At 44.3% G+C, this 22,949-nt stretch overlaps 1 protein-coding gene across 1 annotated transcript in view; it reads left to right on the forward strand.

The window, feature by feature from the left end:
* Positions 1-384: 384 nt before the first annotated feature.
* Positions 385-22,949, forward strand: part of FAM184B (family with sequence similarity 184 member B) — a 158,314-nt gene continuing 135,749 nt past the window's right edge. The window contains exon 1 of the mRNA XM_042936822.1: positions 385-627. Within this exon, the coding sequence (XP_042792756.1) occupies positions 481-627 (147 nt within the window). The 5' untranslated portion in view covers positions 385-480. The remainder of the gene's footprint in view (positions 628-22,949) is intronic.

Raw genomic sequence — 22,949 nt, forward strand, 5'->3', positions numbered from 1 at the left:
GGCTTGGGATGCGCACCGCCGGCGGGGGCAGTCGCTGCTGAGTCCAGAGCCCTGCGCCACCCACGTGTCCGAGAGCCCGGCGCGGGGCCAGCGCGAACCTCTCCAAGGCCAGCGGCTCCTCGTCGCGGAAGCACTTCTGTTGCAGGCGAAACCCGCACGGGCGGGAGAGCGGCGCGCGGGTCACTAGCGGCACGTGCGGATCTTCGGCGTGCCGCCGCAGGGTGCGGGTGCCCGCAGAGCCAGAGACCCAGCGAGCCAGCGAGCGAGCGAGCGCCGGAGAAGGGAGGGTGGGCGCGGGGACCGCCGAGAGGCCGACACCTCGGGGCAGTAGGGGCCGCTCGGCGGTGCGGGCGGCGGGACTGCAGTGCCACCGCTCCGGAGGAAGCCCACACGCTCACACGCCCGCGCGCGCACGCACGTGCACACCACGGGCAGCGAGAACACTAGCGAGAGCCCTTGAGTGTCGGACGCGTTTTAGCCATGGCTTCTGTCCTTAACAGCAAAATTCACGCGTCCGGGACTTGCCAGGGCTCCAAAGCTGATGCCCGCGGTGGCACCGACTGGAGAATGGATTGGGATCCCGAGATGCACGTGAAAATGTGCAAGAAGATCGCCCAGCTCACCAAGGTAAGGTGAGGCGCTGCGGGCAGGCGAGCTGCGCGTCCAGGGGCCCCAGGTTGGGGGAGGGCAGATGCACCCAGGGGAGGCCCAGGACGAATCCGGGCAGAAACTTTGTCTGGGAGGCCAACCGGTTAGGGGAGCGGTCCTAAATCTTGGTAACTTGACCTTCTGGAAGCACCATCCTTAAAGCAGCTGAGAGGATCCTTGCCAAGGAAGCTCCAACAGACTGCGTGCCGAGCAGGTGGTCTGTGTTCCCAAGGTGGGAAACCTAGTTGAATCAGTGCGTGTGTGTGTGTGTGTGTCTGTTTTCCTTTGGCAGCTCTGCTCAAGTGATCGTGCCTGGAATGTTGTGATTTTATTCATCGTTGTACTTTAGAGCTGGGGAGGTCATGCAGGCTCTATTTAAACACTTGATTAATTTATTCCTTCATTCAACAAATATTTGAGCCATTTGTTGAGTGCCAGCAGCTTGCCTGGCACCGTACTAGACCTGGAAGGCAGCCCAGAGGACTTACTATCAAACTGGGTGCAGATGTGTGTAAGAGCATAAGTGGGGAAGTGTACGGCTCCCCCATTAATTATTGGATTACAAAAGACCTTGGGAGGTCAGCGGGCCCATCTCCCTACCTCCTCCCAGGAACTGGATTGAACCTCTCCAGACTCTGATGTCTTCCTTATGAAGACCAGCAAGAAAATACCACACTGGCCTTTGTTAGCCCTCTGCAGCTTCCCTATTAGGAGCTCCTTGTGGTAGGTTCCCTTTCTGTGCCTTGTGTATAGCTGGAAATAGCATCCCTCTCTGTTTTCTATACAAGGCTCCCAGTGTGAGAATGTAGCTTTTGCCTCAGGGTTTCCTTTTGATCTCATAATAAATTCCTAGTACCGTGCCTGCTAGTGGAAGGGTCAGGTCCAGATTCTGTCCAGTAGTGTATGGGACGTGCTCTCTTCCCTATCTTCCTTCACTTCCCCACACCCATTTTTTGGTAGGTTCACAGGCATTTTCCTCTCTATTTTGCTGGAAGGAAGACAGCAGGGAGACTTGGAATTGGGCACTAGCTGCCTTCTCCCGCCCCTCCCATCAACTTGTCCACATTCTTTGCATATGACCCCGTCTCCAAACAGTGATCTCTTTAGTCAAGGATTGAAAAAAGAGAATGAAGATACCCCTTGAGACCTTGGCACCACTGATCTACATTTACTCAAATATGACATTCATCCCCCCACAAAGTATTGATTCAAGGTGCTAGGCACAGTATAAAACATCGTTATCTGTAAGGAATCTAAAATGCTTTTGGAAAAACAAGGTTTGAAATATGAAAAGAAAACTAAAAGACACTATTGTGTAATCAGTTGCTAAATTGGGTATTTCAAATTATGAGTTCTATAGAAGTGGAAACAAGGGGTAAGCCATTATAGGCAGAGACAGGGAGATTTTATGGAAGAGATGAACCTTGAATTCATTTGAATTTATGGAGTGCCTGCTGTGTGCCGGGCCCAGTGCTGAATATTGATGGCACAAAACTAAGACGGAGTCCCTACCCCTGTGTAGAACAAACACGTAAACAGATTATTTCAGTACAATGTGGTGATCATTCCACTCAGTAGTATTTATGGCACACCTATTATGTGCCAACCACTGAAGACACAGCAGTGACGAAAGCAGCACGATCCCTAGCACATAGTAGGCAATGTTTCTCAAAGGCTATTTTGCATTAGAAGTCATATTGATTCTTATTATGTAATGCCTCTCTCCCTCTCTCTGTCTGCCCCTCCCCCACTTGCACACTCTTTCCCTCTCTCTCCCCCAAATAAATAAACATTAAAAAAATAAAAATAAAAATCATTTTTATAGTCAAGAGTTATTTAAATTCACTGACACTTCATCAGGTTCTTCTCACTATTTTTCCCTCAAATCCAAAGGCTTCTCTTTGGGTTTGCTTTTCTTCTAGCTGAAGTTCATTTTTTAATAATCCTTTCTGTTGGGGTCTGGGTGGGGGAGGGAATTCTTTGTATATTTGGAACTGTATTTTGCCCTCAGTGTTGGGTGAGAATGTATTTGGGTGTAAAATTCTAGTGAACAGTCATTTTCCCAGAGCGTGAAAATGTGTTTGGGTGTAAAATTCTAGTGAGCAGTTATTTTCCCAGAGCACCTTGATGAAGGTGCCCCATTGTTTTCTGGTACTGATTGTCACTGGTAAAAATTCTGCTGCCAGTCTAAGTTTCATTCCTTTGTAGACAGTCTGCCTTTCTGTTGAAAGTATTCAAGATTTGTGTTTGTTTTATTTTGACGTGCAGCGGTTTCACCAGAACTCTCTAGATGTGAGTGTCCCTTCTGGTGAGGACTGGTGTGCTCTCTTTAATTCTGGAAAACTATCAATGATTTTCTCTTCAAATATTGTTTCTCTGTCATTGCCTACATTCTCTTTTCTGGAACTACTGTTAGGTCAGTGAGAAAGCCAGCCAGTTCATCCTGAGATGTGATTTCAAAAAAAAAATTTTTTTTGCCTCTGCGTTGCCTCCTGGTGAATTCCTTAATCCAATCCTTCTGTGTGCCAGTTCTCTAAATAATTTATCCAGTCCAGAGTTTCTTCTACCTGTTAAGTTTTAGAATTTCAATAATTGTATTTTTCATTTCTAAGATTACTATTCATATTTCCTTTCTGATTTTAATAACTTCTTAATTTTTACAGTTTTATTCAAGTATAATTTACATATTATAAAATTCATCTATGTAAGTGTATGATTCAACTTTTTTAGTAAATGTACAGAGTTGTTACTCTATAACCATAATCCAGTCTGGGGACATTGCTATCACTGTAAAGAAACCTATCCTAGGGGGGCACCTGGGTGGCTCAGTCGGTTAGGTGTCTGACTTTGGCTCAGGTCATGATCTCACGGTTCATGGGTTTGAGCCCCACGTCTGGCTCTGTGCTGACAGCTCAGAACCTGGAGCCTGCTTCAGGTTCCGCGTCTCCCCTTCTCTCTCCCCCTCCCCCGCTCATATTCTGTCTCTCTCTGTCTCTCAAAAATGAATAAAAATGTAAAAAAAGAAAAAAAAGAAACCTGTCCTAGGTACCCATTAGTACTTAGTCCCCATTCCAACTCCAACACCAGGTAACCATTAATCTACTTTCTGTCTATAAATTTGTCTTTTCCAGACATTTCATCTCAGTGAAATGATACAGTATGTGGTATTTCCATCTAGCTTTTTTCACATAGTTGCTAAATCTTAGCAGAATGTTTTTGAAGTTAACCCATGTTGTAGTATGTATCAGTCATTCATTCCTTTTCATTGCTCAGTAGTACCCCAATGCATGAATATGTACCTTCTGTGGCACACATTTGGGTTGTTTCCACGCTGGGGCTACTATAAATAATGCTCTACAAACATTACATTCCTGTGCAAAGTCCTTGTGTGGACACACATTTTCATTACACTCAGGTAGATACCTAGGAATAGAATTGTTGGATTGTATGTTAAGTTTATGTTTAACTTTTGAAGAAACGGCCCAACCATGTTTCAAAGTGACTCTGTCATCTTGCATTGTTCAGCCTACTTTTCCAAGAAAACCTAATCCAATTCCACGCACTCAGTTCTCAAGTCACAATGAAGTACACTTCTTTGCTTACTCCATGGTCACTCACTTCTCTCTATTGTCCTCTGGATGTCTCCTCTCCTGAAATGTCTTCATCTCTAAAAGTTGAGTCCTACTTATCTATTAAGTCTCACTGGCCCCAAGAAAAGCCTTTGAAAAACCTCACTTTTGAAATTAGCCATACATTCATTCATTATTAATTGTGCATTGATTATTTTTTTCTTACATCTGTTTTTCCAGAAGTTCGTACAATGCCTGGCACATAGTAGACTCTCAGTGAGCTTGTTAAATTTAATTAGAGTTTCCTCCCACAGACTTGGTAAATATTCTTTCATGATATTTATCCATCTGATGTTATAGTTGATTTGTAGATAGTATGTCCCTTAAAAATCATAAACTCTAATTTATTCACAATACTTTGCACCTGGTAGACACTCAGTATGTATTAGTGTGGTAAATATTCATTTACATGGGTTCACATTACAGTCATCTGGGGAGCTTTTAAAAATACACCAGGGGTGGGGCGCCTGGGTGGTTTGGTGGGTTGGGCGACCAGCTCTTGATTTCAGCTCAGGTCATGATCTCACGGTTCATGGGATGGAGCCCCACATCGGGCTCTGTGCTACCACCGAGGGAGATTGCGATTATTTCCCTCACGCTGTGGCCCTCCCCCGCATGCGCACAAGCGTGCTCTTTCTCCCTCAAAATAAATAAATTAAATTAAAAAAAAATATACACCAGTGAGCCGACAACTAGATGCCATGCCTGATCCTAGACTGGAGTCTCTACTGGGTGGAAAAATTGTTGTGAGGAGACAGTGGAGTTGACTGACAAACTGGAATTTGATGACAGAGAAAGTAAAAGCATTTATATCACTGTGAAATTTGCTGGAGTTGACTGTATACCGTGGCTATACACCAACATGTCCTTATTCTGAAGTAATGCACTTTGAAATAGGTCTTACTTTCCAGGACATGAGTGTGATGTCTTACTCTCAGAGCATTTTATCTTATAAATAAAATATAGAAAATAGAATATAGAAAGAAAGCAAACGATAAAACAAAGGGCACTGATGTTAAGAACAGGTGAAAACAAAGGGCACTGATGTTAAGAACAGGTGAATGGGTGTGGGGATGTTCTTTGTGCTGTTCTTCTGGCAGTTTTTTTCCTAAGTTTGAAATTGTTTCTGAATAAAAAGTTAAAAACAAACATGAAGCATACAATGCCCCAGGCCCCACCTTTGAAGGAGACGAGAGAGAGGTGACAGGCATTGCTGTTTGATCAAGGCCAAGAACAACCGTTTCAGAACAAGTGAAGGTTTAAACAGTAAAGTGGATGCAGAAGGGTTATTTGGGCAACAGGAGGTTCCAAATCCATCTCTATGAAAGCCTTTGGGAAGCTTTCAGTCTTGAAAACATCAGGCAGCTTGGCCCAGCCAAGCCTGGGACAGTCAGGCCTACCTCTGCTTTTGCTCTGTCCCAGCAATCTCAGGCTGATTCTTTTTTTTTCAGGGCTCTCCACATCCTCATACCCAGAAGGTTTGGCATCCCTCATACTCAGGGATTCCCCAGTTTCAACTTTCAAGGGATAGAAAGTCTTGCCCCATATAGAAGCTTTAATGAAGACCCCTTTAAATTAGAACAAGCAAATGAGTGGGAAAGTGTGCGTTCCCTGTCCATGAACCATTTCTCCAACTGAAGACTGACTCTCGGGAACCCGGACCACAAGTAACCACATACCCACGGCCCTCCCTCTCATCTCCCGATCAGAGAAAATGGGCCCAGGAGACAATGAGCAGTTCTGCCAGGTGCCAGAAGCTTCCCAGCTAAAAGTAGAAGGAGTAGACTAACCCTACGGGACCCTCTCAGTCACTGTTTTAAAAACATCTCCGCCAGTCTCTTGAAAGACCCTGCAAGCAAGGGCCTGCAACTTCCACACATTCGTGATACCTTATGATTTGTTAGTGTTTGTAATCTTTTCTTTTTGAGCTTCAAGGCTTTATATTAGTTCCCTACCCCCCCTTTCATTTTTTACTTATTTATCTTATTATTTTTTTAAATTTTATTTATTTATGGGGGGAGGGGCAGAGAGAGAGAGAATCTCAAGCAGGCTTTGCATTATTTTTTATTTATTTATTTATTTATTTATTTATTTATTTATTTATTTTTTAATATATGAAATTTACTGTCAAATTGGTTTCCATACAACACCCAGTGCTCATCCCAAAAGGTGCCCTCCTCAATACCCATCACCCACCCTGCCCTCCCTCCCACCCCCCATCAACCCTCAGTTTGTTCTCAGTTTTTAACAGTCTCTAATGCTTTGGCTCTCTCCCACTCTAACCTCTTTTTTTTTTTTTTTTTTTCCTTCCCCTCCCCCATGGGTTTCTGTTATGTTTCTCAGGATCCACATAAGAGTGAAACCATATGGTATCTGTCTTTCTCTGTATGGCTTATTTCACTTAGCATCACACTCTCCAGTTCCATCCATGTTGCTACAAAAGGCCATATTTCATTTTTTCTCATTGCCACGTAGTATTCCATTGTGTATATAAACCACAATTTCTTTATCCATTCATCAGTTGGTGGACATTTAGGCTCTTTCCATAATTTGGCTATTGTTGAGAGTGCCGCTATAAACATTGGGGTACAGGTGCCCCTATGCATCAGTACTCCTGTATCCCTTGGATAAATTCCTAGCAGTGCTATTGCTGGGTCATAGGGTAGGTCTATTTTTAATTTTCTGAGGAACCTCCACACTGCTTTCCAGAGCGGCTGCACCAATTTGCATTCCCACCAACAGTGCAAGAGGGTTCCTGTTTCTCCACATCCTCTCCAGCATCTATAGTCTCCTGATTTGTTCATTTTGGCCACTCTGACTGGCGTGAGGTGGTATCTGAGTGTGGTTTTGATTTGTATTTCCCTGATAAGGAGCGACGTTGAACATCTTTTCATGTGCCTGTTGGCCATCCGGATGTCTTCTTTAGAGAAGTGTCTATTCATGTTTTCTGCCCATTTCTTCACTGGGTTATTTGTTTTTCTGGTGTGGAGTTTGATGAGCTCTTTATAGAGTTTGGATACTAGCCCTTTGTCCGATGTGTCATTTGCAAATATCTTTTCCCATTCCGTTGGTTGCCTTTTAGTTTTGTTGGTTGTTTCCTTTGCTGTGCAGAAGCTTTTTATCTTCATAAGGTCCCAGTAATTCACTTTGCTTTTAATTCCCTTGCCTTTGGGGATGTGCCGAGTAAGAGATTGCTACGGCTGAGGTCAGAGAGGTCTTTTCCTGCTTTCTCCTCTAAGGTTTTGATGGTTTCCTGTCTCACATTCAGGTCCTTTATCCATTTTGAGTTTATTTTTGTGAATGGTGTGAGAAAGTGGTCTAGTTTCAACCTTCTGCATGTTGCTGTCCAGTTCTCCCAGCACCATTTGTTAAAGAGACTGTCTTTTTTCCATTGGATGTTCTTTCCTGCTTTGTCAAAGATGAGTTGGCCATACGTTTGTGGGTCTAGTTCTGGGGTTTCTATTCTATTCCATTGGTCTATGTGTCTGTTTTTATGCCAATACCATGCTGTCTTGATGATGACAGCTTTGTAGTAGAGGCTAAAGTCTGGGATTGTGATGCCTCCTGCTTTGGTCTTCTTCTTCAAAATTACTTTGGCTATTCGGGGCCTTTTGTGGTTCCATATGAATTTTAGGATTGCTTGTTCTAGTTTCGAGAAGAATGCTGGTGCAATTTTGATTGGGATTGCATTGAATGTGTAGATAGCTTTGGGTAGTATTGACATTTTGACAATATTTATTCTTCCAATCCATGAGCAGGGAATGTCTTTCCATTTCTTTATATCTTCTTCAATTACCTGCATAAGCTTTCTATAGTTTTCAGCATACAGATCTTTTACATCTTTGGTTAGATTTATTCCTAGGTATTTTATGCTTCTTGGTGCAATTGTGAATGGGATCAGTTTCTTCATTTGTCTTTCTGTTGCTTCATTGTTAGTGTATAAGAATGCAACTGATTTCTGCACATTGATTTTGTATCCTGCAACTTTGCTGAATTCATGTATCAGTTCTAGCAGACTTTTGGTGGAGTCTATCGGATTTTCCATGTATAATATCATGTCATCTGCAAAAAGCGAAAGCTTGACTTCATCTTTGCCAATTTTGATGCCTTTGATTTCCTTTTGTTGTCTGATTGCTGATGCTAGAACTTCCAGCACTATATTAAACAGCAGCGGTGACAGTGGGCATCCCTGTCGTGTTCCTGATCTCAGGGAAAAAGCTCTCAGTTTTTCCCCGTTGAGGATGATGTTAGCTGTGGGCTTTTCATAAATGGCCTTTATGATCTTTAAGTATGTTCCTTCTATCCCGACTTTCTCAAGGGTTTTTATTAAGAAAGGGTGCTGGATTTTGTCAAAGGCCTTTTCTGCATCGATTGACAGGATCATATGGTTCTTCTCTTTTTTTTTGTTAATGTGATGTATCACGTTGATCGATTTGCGAATGTTGAACCAGCCCTGCATCCCAGGAATGAATCCCACTTGATCATGGTGAATAATTCTTTTTATATGCTGTTGAATTCGATTTGCTAGTATCTTATTAAGAATTTTTGCATCCATATTCATCAGGGATATTGGCCTGTAGTTCTCTTTTTTTACTGGGTCTCTGTCTGGTTTAGGAATCAAAGTAATACTGGCTTCATAGAATGAGTCTGGAAGTTTTCCTTCCCTTTCTATTTCTTGGAATAGCTTGAGAAGGATAGGTATTATCTCTGCTTTAAATGTCTGGTAGAACTCCCCTGGGAAGCCATCTGGTCCTGGACTCTTATTTGTTGGGAGATTTTTGATAACCGATTCAATTTCTTCCCTGGTTATGGGTCTGTTCAAGCTTTCTATTTCCTCCTGATTGAGTTTTGGAAGAGTGTGGGTGTTTAGAAATTTGTCCATTTCTTCCAGGTTGTCCAATTTGCTGGTATATAATTTTTCATAGTATTCCCTGATAATTGTTTGTATCTCTGAGGGATTGGTTGTAATCATTCCATGTTCATTCATGATTTTGTCTATTTGGGTCATCTCCCTTTTCTTTTTGAGAAGCCTGGCTAGAGGTTTGTCAATTTTGTTTATTTTTTCAAAAAACCAACTCTTGGTTTCGTTGATCTGCTCTACAGTTTTTTTTAGATTCTATATTGTTTATTTCTGCTCTGATCTTTATTATTTCTCTTCTTCTGCTGGGTTTAGGCTGCCTTTGCTGTTCTGCTTCTATTTCCTTTAGGTGTGCTGTTAGATTTTGTATTTGGGATTTTTCTTGTTTCTTGAGATAGGCCTGGATTGCAATGTATTTTCCTCTCAGGACTGCCTTCGCTGCATCCCAGAGCGTTTGGATTGTTGTATTTTCATTTTCGTTTGTTTCCATATATGTTTTAATTTCTTCTCTAATTGCCTGGTTGACCCACTCATTCGTTAGTAGGGTGTTCTTTAACCTCCATGCTTTTGGAGGTTTTCCAGACTTTTTCCTGTGGTTGATTTCAAGCTTCATAGCATTGTGGTCTGAAAGTATGCATGGTATAATTTCAATTCTTGTAAACTTATGAAGGGCTGTTTTGTGACCCAGTATATGATCTATCTTGGAGAATGTTCCATGTGCACTCGAGAAGAAAGTATATTCTGTTGCTTCAGGATGCAGAGTTCTAAATATATCTGTCAAGTCCATCTGATCCAATGTATCATTCAGGGCCCTTGTTTCTTTATTGACTGTGTGTCTAGATGATCTATCCATTTCTGTAAGTGGGGTGTTAAAGTCCCCTGCAATGACCACATTCTTATCAATAAGGTTGCTTATGTTTATGAGTAATTGTTTTATATATCTGGGGGCTCGGGTATTTGGCGCATAGACATTTATAATAGTTAGCTCTTCCTGGTGGATAGACCCTGTGATTATTATATAATGCCCTTCTTCATCTCTTGTTACAGCCTTTAATTTAAAGTCTAGTTTGTCTGATATAAGTATGGCTACTCCAGCTTTCTTTTGGCTTCCAGGAGCATGATAAATAGTTCTCCATCCCCTCACTCTCAATCTAAAGGTGTCCTCAGATCTAAAATGAGTCTCTTGTAGACAGCAAATAGATGGGTCTTGTTTTTTTATCCATTCTGATACCCTATGTCTTTTAGTTGGCGCATTTAATCCATTTACATTCAGTGTTATTATAGAAAGATATGGGTTTAGAGTCATTGTGATGTCTGTATGTTTTATGCTTGTAGTGATGACTCTGGTACTTTGTCTCACAGGATCCCCCTTAGGATCTCTTGTAGGGCTGGTTTCGTGGTGACAAATTCCTTCAGTTTTTGTTTGTTTGGGAAGACCTTTATCTCTCCTTCTATTCTAAATGACAGACTTGCTGGATAAAGGATTCTCGGCTGCATATTTTTTCTGTTTAGCACACTGTAGATATCGTGCCAAGCCTTTCTGGCCTGCCAAGTTTCAAAGGAGAGATCAGTCACGAGTCTTATAGGTCTCCCTTTATATGTGAGGGCACGTTTATCCCTTGCTGCTTTCAGAATTTTCTCTTTATCCTTGTATTTTGCCAGTTTCACTATGATATGTCGTGCAGAAGATCGATTCAAGTTACGTCTGAAGGGAGTTCTCTGTGCCTCTTGGATTTCAATGCCTTTTTCCTTCCCCAGTTCAGGGAAGTTCTCAGCTATAATTTGTTCAAGTACCCCTTCAGCACCCTTCCCTCTCTCTTCCTCCTCTGGGATACCAATTATGCGTATATTATTTTTTTTTAGTGTATCACTTAGTTCTCTAATTTTCCCCTCATACTCCTGGATTTTTTTATCTCTCTTTCTTTCAGCTTCCTCTTTCTCCATAACTTTATCTTCTAGTTCACCTATTCTCTCCTCTGCCTCTTCAAGCCGAGCCATTGTGGATTCCATTTTGTTTTGCAATTCGTTTAAAGCGTTTTTCAACTCCTCGTGACTGTTCCTTAGTCCCTCGATCTTTGTGGCAAGAGATTCTCTGCTGTCCTGTATACTGTTTTCAAGCCCAGCGATTAATTTTATGACTATTATTCTAAATTCACTTTCTGTTATATTATTTAAATCCTTTTTGATCAGTTCATTAGCTGTTGTTATTTCCTGGAGATTCTTCTGAGGGGAATTCTTCCGTTAGGTCATTTTGGAGAGTCCCTGGCGTGGTGAGGACCCGCAGTGCACTTCCCCTGTGCTGTGGTGTATAACTGGAGTTAGTGGGCGGGGCCGCAGTCCGATCCGATGTCTGCCCCCCGCCCACTGCTGGGGCCACAGTCAGACTGGTGTGTGCCTTCTCTTCCCCTCTCCTAGGGGCGGGATTCACTGTGGGGTGGCGTGTCCCGTCTGGGCTACTTGCACACTGCCAGGCTTGTGTTGCTGGGGATCTGGCGTATTAGCTGGGGTGGGTAGGCAAGGTGCACGGGGGCTGGAGGGGCAGGCTTAGCTCGCTTCTCCTTAGGTGATCCACTTCAGGAGGAGCCCTGTGGCAGCGGGAGGGAGTCAGATCCGCTGCCGGAGGTTTGGCTCCGCAGAAGCACAGAGTTGGGTGTTTGCGCGGAGCGAGCAAGTTCCCTGGCAGGAACTGGTTCCCTTTGGGAGTTTGGCTGGGGGATGGGCAGGGGAGATGGCGCTGGCGCCTTTGTTCCCCGCCAAGCTGAGCTCTGCCGTCCGGGGGCTCAGCAGCTCTCCCTCCCTTTGTCCTCCAGCCTTCCCGCTTTCCGAGCAGAGCTGTTAACTTATGACCTCCCAGACGCTAAGTCGCACTTGCTGTCGGAACACAGTCTGTCCGGCCCCTCCGCTTTTGCCAGCCAGACTCGGGGGCTCTGCTTGGCCGGCGAGCCGCCCCTCCGCCCCGGCTCCCTCCCGCCAGTCCGTGGAGCGCGCACCGCCTCGCCGCCCTTCCTACCCTCTTCCGTGGGCCTCTAGTCTGCGCTTGACTCCGGAGACTCCCTTCTGCTAATCCTCTGGCGGTTTTCTGCGTTCTTTAGGCAGGTGTAGGTGGAATCTAAGTGATCGGCAGGACGCGCTGTGAGCCCCGCGTCCTCCTACGCCGCCATCTTCCCTATCCCAGGCTTTGCATTATTAGTGTGGAGCTCGTTGCGGGGCTCAGACCCATGAACCATGAGATCATGACCTGAGCCGAAATCAAGAGTTGGACGCTTAACCAACTGAGCCACCCAAGTGACCCTATTTATTTATTTTATTAAGTATAGTTGACACATAAAGTTATATTAATTTCAGGTGTCCCACACAGTGATTCAGCAATTCCATACATGGCACCATGAAAATCATTGCATGATACAACATTATAATAATATTATTGACTACATTCCCTATGCTGTACTTTTCATCCCCTTGACTCATCTATTTTATAACTGGAAGTTTGTACCTCTTAATCCCTTTCACCTATTTCACCCATCTCCCCAAATCCCCCTCTTCTCTAGCAACAACCAGTTTGTTCTCTGTATTTATGAGTCTTTCTGTATTTGTTTGTTCATTTGTTTTGTTCTTTAGATTCCACATATGAGTAAAATCATATGGTATTTGTCTTTCTCTGTCCTATTCCACTTAGTGTTGTACCCTCGAGATCCATTTGTGTTGTTGCAAATGGCCAGATTTCATTCTTTTTTTTGTAGTGTGTGTGCTCTCTGCAAAGCCTTTGACACACTTACTCATCCTGTGCGCACAGCAGTTCTGCATGGCAAGGAGGGAAGCACCATCTCTAATTGAGAGAGAAGAAATCTGAGACCCAGAAGAGAGCCAGCATTCTTGCCCAATGTCACATTAGTATGTAGTGACAGAACCAGGACATCCAGAACCTAGTGCTGGGTGTGTGTGGGGGGTGGGGAATATTTCTTCCCTGGTCATCCTTATGTGTCCAGACTTAACCTCTCCCAATCATCTTTACTACTTTTTCCCATGGAAGGGGGAATGCGTATCCAATTACTGAGGCTAAGAGTAGGAATTGGGCAGAGCTCTTTCCTCTTCCTCCTTTTTTCTCATGGAGCCATCTGCCCATAGAAACGCAGGTTGTCTGCCATGCCATTGGTTTACATGATCTCCCCCAGGTCCAACGTCTACTAAGACATATTAGCACAGACAGTGGTACTAATGTGTGAGGGAGATAGTGGATGTCTGTAGGGATGGAGTGGGGGCTATTGTTATGGAGAGATTAAGGAAAAACAATGACAATTCTACTCAAAGTTATCTTTTCAATCAATTTAAACTTGATTTGTTTCTAGAAGGATACTTCTTACTCTTATTTATGCTAATAAATAAAAATTAAATGGAAAAAAAAAACATGAAGACACGTGGAGAGCTAGCTAATGAATGATTTGGGGGTTTACTGTGGACTGTTCTTCCTCCTGATCTGGACGTGGCTGGTATCAGCTTAAATACCAACTCTTTAGAGAAGCCTTTTCTGACCTTCTGAGCCAAAGGGGCCAACTTTCCTCATCTCTAATTGGAAAAAATAAATGTTTCTTCCTTGGTAATTTGACAGAAGAGGTTTTACTGACTGCAAATGGAGCGTCTCGCCCAGGGCTGGTCATATTGTGAGCTTGATAGACACTGGCTTCCCATTCCTTTCTGGACTGGAAGAAGTGCAGAGGGACAGGACTCTTGCCCAGTTGTCCAAAGCAGCAGTGGGAACAAAGCCAGCCCTTCTCTGGGACAGAGAGGCAGGGTCCAAAGGCAGTAGGAGTGATGCCTGTTGCCACAGGAGTCCTCAGCCACAGGCTGCCACTTGAGCCCTGGGTTTTCATGGCTTAAAGGTGTGGAAGCTTTATTGTACCCCCTGACTCCCGTAGCTTCTCTGAAAATACCCTCCTGCTTGTAGGAGCTTGTTTGGGGACAGATGTTCACTCAGTTCCGTACCAGTTTGCTTTAGGATCCTAGATTTGGAAACTGCAGATCTGTTTTAACAGGTTCTCTCTGTTGGAATCTTTTCATTTAATGACGTGATTCATGGTATAAAGATGGCTTCCTCACAAAAATCTTTTTGCCATAAAACAAACAAATGAAGTACACCTTAAGTGGGGTGTCTGAACTCTACTAAGATAACCTCCACTTTTGCATGGCCGTTCTGATGTCTGCATCCATCCTTCTTCCACACAGCAGCCAGAGTGACCATAAAACAGGATCAAAGCCTCGGGGCGCCTGGGCGTCTCAGTTGGTTAAGTGTCGGACTCCTGATCTCAGCTAAGGTCATGATCTCACAGTTCGGGAGCTCGAATGCTGCGTCGGGTTCTGTGCTGATGGCGCAGAGCCTGCTTGGGATCCTGTCTCTCCATTTCTCTGCCCCTCCCCTGCTTGTGCGCTCTCGCTCTCACTCTCTCTCTCCTTCTCTCAAAATGAATAAACTTAAAAATAATTTCCCTTATATAAAAAAAAAACAAATCAAAGCCTCACACACTGTTGGTAGGAACACACAACATTCCACCTGCTTTGGAAAACAGTCTGGCAGTTCCTCCAACAGTTAAACAGAGTTATCATATGAACCAGCAATTCTGCAGTACCCACGAGAAATTAAAACATACACCCACACAAAAACTCATACACTTTTCATAGCAGCATTATTCATAATAGCCACAAAATAGAAATAAGCTAAATGTCCATCAGTGGAAGAATGGATAAATGAAATGTGGTACAAGGTACGAGGTGGGGGGCAGGTAGTGGCTAAGGGATACAGGGCTTCTTTTTAGGGTAAAGAATATTATGTTTTTATATAATATATTTTTTAAGTTTATTTACTTTTGAGAGAGAGAGAGAGAGTGAGAGTGTGAGTGGGGGAGGGGCAGAAGAGATCCCAAGCAGGCTCTGTGCTATCAGTGCAGAGCCCGACACAGGGCTTGAACTCACCAACTATGAGATCATGATCTGAGCCAAAACCAAGAGTCGGATGCTTAACTGCTTAACTGACTGAGCCAACTGAGCCACCCAAGTGTCTCCCTGAAGGGAATATTCTAAAGACAGTTGTAGTGATGGTTACATAACTCTGTGAATGTACTTAAAGCCACTGAACTGTAGTTTAATTAGGCAAATTGTATGGTATAAGAATTGTATCTCAATAAAGCTGCTAAATTAAAACAACATTAAACAAAATAAACTGAATCCTATCTTTCTCCTGCTTGAATCCAGTTCTGAAAGCAAGTCCTGGTGACTTCACCCCATAAACAAATAACGAATCAGTCCATCTCCATTCTCCTTGTCCACCTCCACTTCTGCTCCAACCCTGGCTGTGGCCTCCTCAGGTTCCTGTGGTCTACCCTGGGCTCCTCACACAGTGGCGAGCATGAGCCTTTAAAATGTAAACCAGAACGTGTCGTTCTTCTGTTTAAAATGTCGTGGCTTCCTGTTTCTCTTGGAATGAAATTTGTTCACCTAGAATACATTCTCAATGGTGGTCACTTGAGGTGGCTGCTGACCATGTCTCAGTGTCACCTACCGGGCCACATCGTCCTTCTCTTTGGCCTTTCAAATGTGCCCAGTTTGTGCTGCTCGGTGTCTTTGTCCTGTGGAGTCTTCTGCCTGACCCCTGGCTTGGCTGACCAGTCTCGGCTCAGATGTCTCTTCGGACCTGGCCTCCCTGTGCCCCTAGACTGTGCTGCTGCCCTGCTCATTTCTGAGGTCCTCTTGGCTCTATCTGCTATTTTCTTCTTCTCCTCTATTTATTGCCTTCTCTTCTCCGCAGAGGAAGTTCCTTGAGGGCAGGGATTTCTCTGTGCTTTCTTTTCTCCTCTACCTCTAGTGCCCAAAACAGTGCCTAGTTAGTGATCAGTGCCCACATGTGCTCATTGATGGACTAAATGAATACAGCTCTACCCTGACCTTCCTCTGCTCCTGGGATAAAGTATCAAATTTTAACCAGAGTCTACATACATTTTGTGGGAAAGTGGGGAAGCTCTTCTCAAGGCCAGAACTCAGGAGGTGCTACTCTCTAATTTTGAGTGCTGTGGGGAACTGGTCAAATCTGACAAGTAAGTGGACTTCTTCCATTCCCTCCCAAGCCAGCATCTGACTTAGTCACTTCCAGCCCCTGACTACAGACACAGGGTCTGACCAAACTTGGTGCTTCCATTGGTCAGATTCCAATTCCTTCAGGACACCAGAATTGTAAGGTAAAATAAAAGAGCAATGACCAATCATATACTATTTTAGAAGAACGCATCCAGGGGTACCTGGGTGGCTCAATTGGTTGAGTGTCCGACTTCAGCTCAGGTCATGATTTTGCGGTTTGTGGGTTCGAGACCCGAGCCAGGCTCTGTGCTGACAGCTTAGAGCCTGGAGCCTGCGAGCCTGGAGCCGCCTTCGGATTCTGTGTCTCCCTCTCTCTCTGCCTCTCCCCTGCTTGTGCTCTGTCTCTCTTTCTCAAAAATAAACATTAAAAACAATTAAAAAAAAAAAAAGAAAAACATCCATTTTAGAAAAATCAAAAATACAAACAAGATTTTAAAGCATTTTCAAATATGTAATAACTATAGTGATATAATAACTAATATTTTTATATATCCTACTATATAATTCCCCATGCAAATATAGACATATAATTTCCAAAAATAGGGTTACATGATACATAACTATTGTGTTACCTTCACAATAGATCTTGAGCTCTCCAACATAATTTTTTTCAATGTTTATTTATTATCTACTGTTTTTATACAGCAAGCAAATTACAATTTTGATATGTTACCAAGCAAGAAGTATGAAAACATTGAACAGCCCGAGGCATCAAGGAAGTTTCCCTGAGAACTATTATTAGTGGGCATTTTGGTTGATTCCAGTTTTTCATTATTGTAATTTGTATTATGATGGATGTTCTTGAGACTGCACACGTGCTATATTATTTTCTTTGGTTAAATTTCTATGAGCAAAACTCACCTTCGTTACAGGTAGACTCCTATGAAGGAATATCAGGAAGTTTGGAAGGGAGAGACCTGGAGAGAGGGGTATTTTGTGACTAGTTGAAAGCAGTCTCATATACAAGATGTTCTCCTGACTTGTTAACTGCAAAGCTTGCCATTTTTAAAGGCATTTATTACAGCTCTCTACCTCTATAAACTGCTGGAACAGTTCCATGAGAGCAACACTCATAGTTACCGAGACCATGATGTACAGTGGTCCCCCCCTTCTCCGTGGTTTCAGTTACCTAGGGTCAACTACAGTCCAGAAGCAGATGATCTTCCCGATACAGTGTGATATATATGTCACAATGCCTGTGGCATTTGCCTCACTTTGTCTCATCATGTAGATGTTTTATCATCTCACATCACCACAAGAAGGGTGAGGACAGTACAGTAAGACATTTTGAGAGACAGAGACCACATTCCCATAACTTTCTTTATAGTATAGCATTAAAATTGCTCTATTTTATTAATAGTTATTGTTGTTAATCTCTTACTATGCCTAATTTATAAATTAAGCTTTATCATAAATGTGTATGTGAAGGAAAAAACCTATAGCACGTACAAGTGAGTTCGGTACTATCTGTGGGTTCAGGGCATCCACTGGGGCTCTTGGAATGTGTCCCCAGCAGATAAGGGCAGGGAGAAGGGGCTACTGTAATTACTTTCAAACTACAGTGACATAATCACAGGCCCAGATTGTCATTTCACATTCTGACTGTGCAATGGACCTATTTGAAGTTACTGTATTCTGATCCTCCAGAGTAAGAGGATGTAGCTCAAGGATGCTCCTGGGTTGCTAAAGCCATCAGAGAAGCAAGCAGCTTCCTCACAGCTCAGGGCTCCAGTGGAATCTGTGGCACATGAGCTGTTCTCCCTGTCTTGTCCCTGGTCTCCTGAGAACACCTTTTCCTTTGCTGTGGAACCTTCAGAACAGGAAGCAGGGAGGCCTGCTTGTGAATCATTGATGTCATCATCAGACATAGTGTTCTCCTTAGTCTTTCGAAGCAGAATGGTGGTAAAATTTTCCTGAAAAGCTATGCCCCTGCCTGCTGAATTCTGAACAGCTACCATAATAACTTTGCCCCTTGAACTTCGGGCTCCCATTTGGTTAACAAGCAAGCCCAAGAGACTGCTCAGTCTTTTACTGCTTCGTGCTAATTGTATGCTTGGCAGACGCTGTCTTCTCTTGTTGGTGACTGTGGTAGACACACACACAAATTGTGTCCCCGGTAGACACCAAAGCTCTGGAACCCGTGAATCCTACCTTATTGGGAAAAGGAGCCTTTGAAGGTTAAGTGTCTTGAGATGAGATAGTTTTCTATTGTCTGAGTGGGCCCTAAATCCAATGACACGTGTCCTTACAAGAGAACAGCAGAGGAAGATTTGAGATGGAAGAGGTGAAGGCCCTGTGACAACGGAGGCAGAGATTGGAGAAGTGCTCCTACAAGCCAAGAAACACCTGCAGCCACCAGAAGCTGGAAGAGGCCAAGAATGGATGATTCGCCCCCTGCGCTTCAGAAGGCAGTGAGGCCCTACAGGCACCTCGACTTTGAACTTCTGACCTCCAGGACTGTGAGAGAATAAAGTCCTGTTGTTTTACTTTATTTTTTAAAGTATTTATTTAAGTAAATTCTACACCCAGTGTGGGGCTTGAACTCATGACCCTGAGATCAAGAGTCCCACGCTCTCCTGACTGAGCCAGCCAGGCTCCCCTAAAGTTCTGTTGTTGGAAACCAGTCTGTGGGTGACTTGTTATGGCGCCACAGAAAGCAAATACACTGGCTTCTTACAATCCCCTTTTCACCGTTACTGAAGGCTACTGCTCTCTCAGATATCTGCTGAGCTGCTCTCCTCTCATAACTGTCAGGGTTTTTTAATGAAAATTTAGACCAGCAAAGTGTGGGGCTCAGGCAGTGATGCATTTTGAAACTGCTCTGGTGGCTGTGACTTCAGCCTGACTCCGAGGCCACTGCCTCTGGCCTAGGTGATAGGTCCTGGTCCATTGCCGGGCCCTGGGCTTGGCCTGTCCAGTAGCAGCGAGATTGCATGTTTGTCTTATTTCCTACACTTCTCTAGAAGCTCTTGAGGCCTGTGCTGCTCAGATGTTAGTATTAAACACACACGGCTAGGCCCACCTTTAGCATTTTGCATTCAGTTGGTCCCCAGTGAGGGCTGAGAATATGCATTTTCAGCCAGCTCAGGTGATGCTGCAGACTTCAGGTTGAGCAAGCCTGTAAGATAACCAGGACGCTCTGTTTTGTCTTCCTCATTTTTGAACTTTCAACAGCTTGGAGCATAGGGCTCTGCTCTCAATAATAGTAATGGGAGTCGGATTAGTTTGAACTGTTAAACCTTTGAGGACAAGGTCCGCATCTTACACCTTTTTTCTATGTCTTTAGTGCTCCATGAGTGCCAGGACACGGCGAGTGCCAGCAGGAGACATGAAAGAGCAGGTGTGCCAGCAAAACTTCCATCTGTAAGAGGTGGCAGCACATCATAGGAAGGGCCCAGGGATGGCAGAAGCCGCTCCTTCAGAGAAGCATTGCATTGTTGGGGACCGTCATCAAAAAGACGGGACCACCAACTGACCTGTGAGCTGGACCCGGGCATCCCCTCTCCTGCCCTTGGAATGTGGGTTCCGCTTGCCTTTCCAGCTCCCAGAGGCTGCTCCGAGGACACAGCCTTGAGAGGGTGATGTGATGTTGAAAACCACCAGTATATACGTGACCGGGCCTGGTGAGGGCCTCTTAGTAACCTTTTAAGATTTGGAGGGTGGGTGCAGGCGTCCGTTTGTCTTACTGTCACCCAAGATAAGCCTCGTATGAAAGGTCCCTTTGCTGTTATTAAAACTGCCACCTACGCACCTGGAGTGGCCTGCCTCTTTCTTGGGTCTCTCCTCCTCATGTCATTCGCAGTGTCTTAAACAGGCCTTGGATCAATTCCAGGTTTTGAAGGAGTGGCAGGTGTTAGTGTGCTTAGTTTACCTGCGTGTCTTGGTCTAGTTTTGCACTCTGCCGATGGTTTTGTTATGATCAGGGTGACAGAAGCACTTGTGGGCGATATCAGCATGAGGGGCATGCCAAGAGGATGTTGGGGGTGGGTAGCATGGGGGCGGGTAAGAGCAATACCTTGACACTTTGAAGACAAAGTTTGTCTCGATCATAGTTTTGTTAGGCCAAACCAGTTCCAAGAAAGTGTGAAAGAACCTGTTTTCTGGTTTTCGTGCATCATCTTGCCAGGGTAGCCTGCCCTTGAGAAGCACGCCCCTGAAGCGTCTGCTTTTCCTTGCTCTTGCAAGCTCATTAATGGCGTTTTCCCAGAGACCCAGAAATAGCAAATTCCATTAAAAGCCTTATCATTAAACACAATACAGCTCTTTATGTGGGAGAAGGATGGCCTCTGAATAAGAGTCCATTAGGGCTGTGGGCTGGAAAAAATGGGTCAGCTTTCTTTTAAAGGAGAAATTAATACAGCAGGCAAGAGCCAGCAATACTGGCGACATTCGTCTTGCAAAGCTTTTCCTCTCCATGCTGCCAAAGTGCTCCTGTCCAGACTTGCTATTCCTGTCCTCAGCCTCCTGGAGCAGGGCCCATTGGTCCCAAGGAAGCCTATCAAATTATCTGGTGACAGCCTAAATAAAAATGAGTGGGGAAATTAGAACAGAGTATAGGGTTGTGTGTGTGTGTGTGTGTGTGTGTGTGTGTGTGTGTGTGTATTTGTGAGCAAGTGTAAACTAAACCATGCCTCAGGAAAGCAAATGCTAATCAGTAACTCATGTGCTGACCTCTCTCCCCTTTGGTGGGTCCTAATGTGAGTTCCATGAATAGTGGTTCATAGCCACATCCATGACATGCTGTCCCCAGAGAAGAGCTGATAGAGAGAAACTTGTTTCCATTACAGCAGGTGAGTGCTCAGAAGGGCTGTGCAGTGTGTAATATCCTCATTGTGACTTAGGGAAGCAAAAGCACAGGGCCTTGTGGGACCTTGGTAGCTGGAGTTGACTGGCAGGGGAAGAACCAGCATTGAACAACAGGAGCTGGGAAGTGAGCATCCCATTGAGATGCCAGGGACGCAGTGTCTGAAAAACCTAGGCAGCACAAGTGTGAGTCAGGCTGATGTCTGCAATGGGAGAGTTCTTCAGCTGTGTGGGCCAGGACAATGAGGGGTTCTAGAAGGTGGGTGATTCAGAATTCAGGGGAGCTGGCTGGTAGAAGTAGGTATTTGGAATTCTGTCCAAATTCAGCAGGATCGCCTGCTAATAGGACATGGACAGGGAGACCCAACTCTACAAAAGGAGGATTTGGTAGTGGCAGGTTCTTGGCAAACGACATGGAGAATTTAAGGACTTTGTAAGATATTCGAAGGGGAAATATCTTGTGGGAGATTCAATATATAGTTGTGCTAGCTTGGATGTTTGCATTAGTGTTCAGCAGATACTCCTGTCCCCTTCCCCCATCCCATGAACAGAGTTTGCCTCCTCATCCCATTGATGATGGGCTTCTTCTTGAACCTGCTTTGGTCCATGGAATGTTAAAGGCTGTGAACATGGGCAGAGGCCTTCGATGTGCTTGTGCCATTTGGATATTGCCATGAGAAAACCATGTGCTGAGTGGCCACAGTCCCTATAGTCTGGCCCCAAAGGAGCAGACCTGAATCCAGCTCTCACAGCTTGGAGCCAAACCCGGATGATTCAAAATCTGAAACATGGGGCAGATCCACTCAGCCAAGACCAGCCTAGATCAGCTCAACCATAGTTAGCCTGCATGAGAAAAAAAAATGCTTCTTGTAATAAGTCATTGAGTTCAAGGGTAGTTTGTTTTGCAGCTATGGGCAGTCCCTAAGACAGTAGGGTTGGACCTCAGAAGAAATAGCTAGGCTAGAGACTGGATTTTAGGAATTATTAACTTATAGAGGATAGTTTGTTTATTTCTTCATTTACTCCTTCACTCAGTAAATATTTGGTACAAACTGATTCTGGACTGGGTACTTCCATTCATTGCTATGGAGATTGTTTAAAATCCTTGTGGAAATAGGTCTTTTGGCAGCTTTCCCAGGGAGGATTTGCAGCATTAGAACAAAAGGCTGTCAAAAATGGAACCTTCAGGACAGCTATCCTATGAAAGAGAGAGCCTGAGAGAGCCTGAGAGAGCCCTGAGAGAGATATTGGGAGACATAGGTGAAGCTGGTGTTTCACACGGGAGGAGAGGCCTTCAAGAGGGAGTGTTGACTGGTGGCAGGTGGTGCAGAGATGGAAGGTGGTTTGAGTCCTGAAAAAGAAGCCATTATAATTGGTCATTGGTGACCTGGGTGTCATTAGAATGATGGGCCACGGTTGGGAGAGCCTGGCACAGGGAGCCAAATGTTGACATCTGTATAAATTGGCTCAGGCTGCCATAACAGAATACCACAGACCATGTGACTTAAACAATTGAAATGTATTATCTCACATTTCTGGAGGCTGGAAGTTCAAGAACAAGTTGCCAGTGATGTTGGTTTCTGTTGAGAGGGGTCTCTTCCTGGCTTGTAGACAGCCCCCCTCTTGCTGTGTCCACACATTGCTTTCCATTGTGCATATGCGGGGAGAGGTTTGTGGTGTCTCTTCCTTTTCTTATTGGGATGCTAGTCCTACTGGATTAGGGCCCCACCATTATGACCTCATTTAATTTTAATTACCTCCTTAAAGGCCCTCTCTCCAAATACACTTACACTAGGGGTTAGTAATTCAAAGTATAAATCTGGGAGGGCACCCAATTTTGTCTCTAAGAGCATCAGAAGACTTGGGTCTGGTTCCAGCTTTGCCACTGC

This window comes from Panthera leo, chromosome B1, assembly GCF_018350215.1.
Source record: "Panthera leo isolate Ple1 chromosome B1, P.leo_Ple1_pat1.1, whole genome shotgun sequence".
In the NCBI taxonomy this organism is placed as follows: Eukaryota; Metazoa; Chordata; class Mammalia; order Carnivora; family Felidae; genus Panthera; species Panthera leo.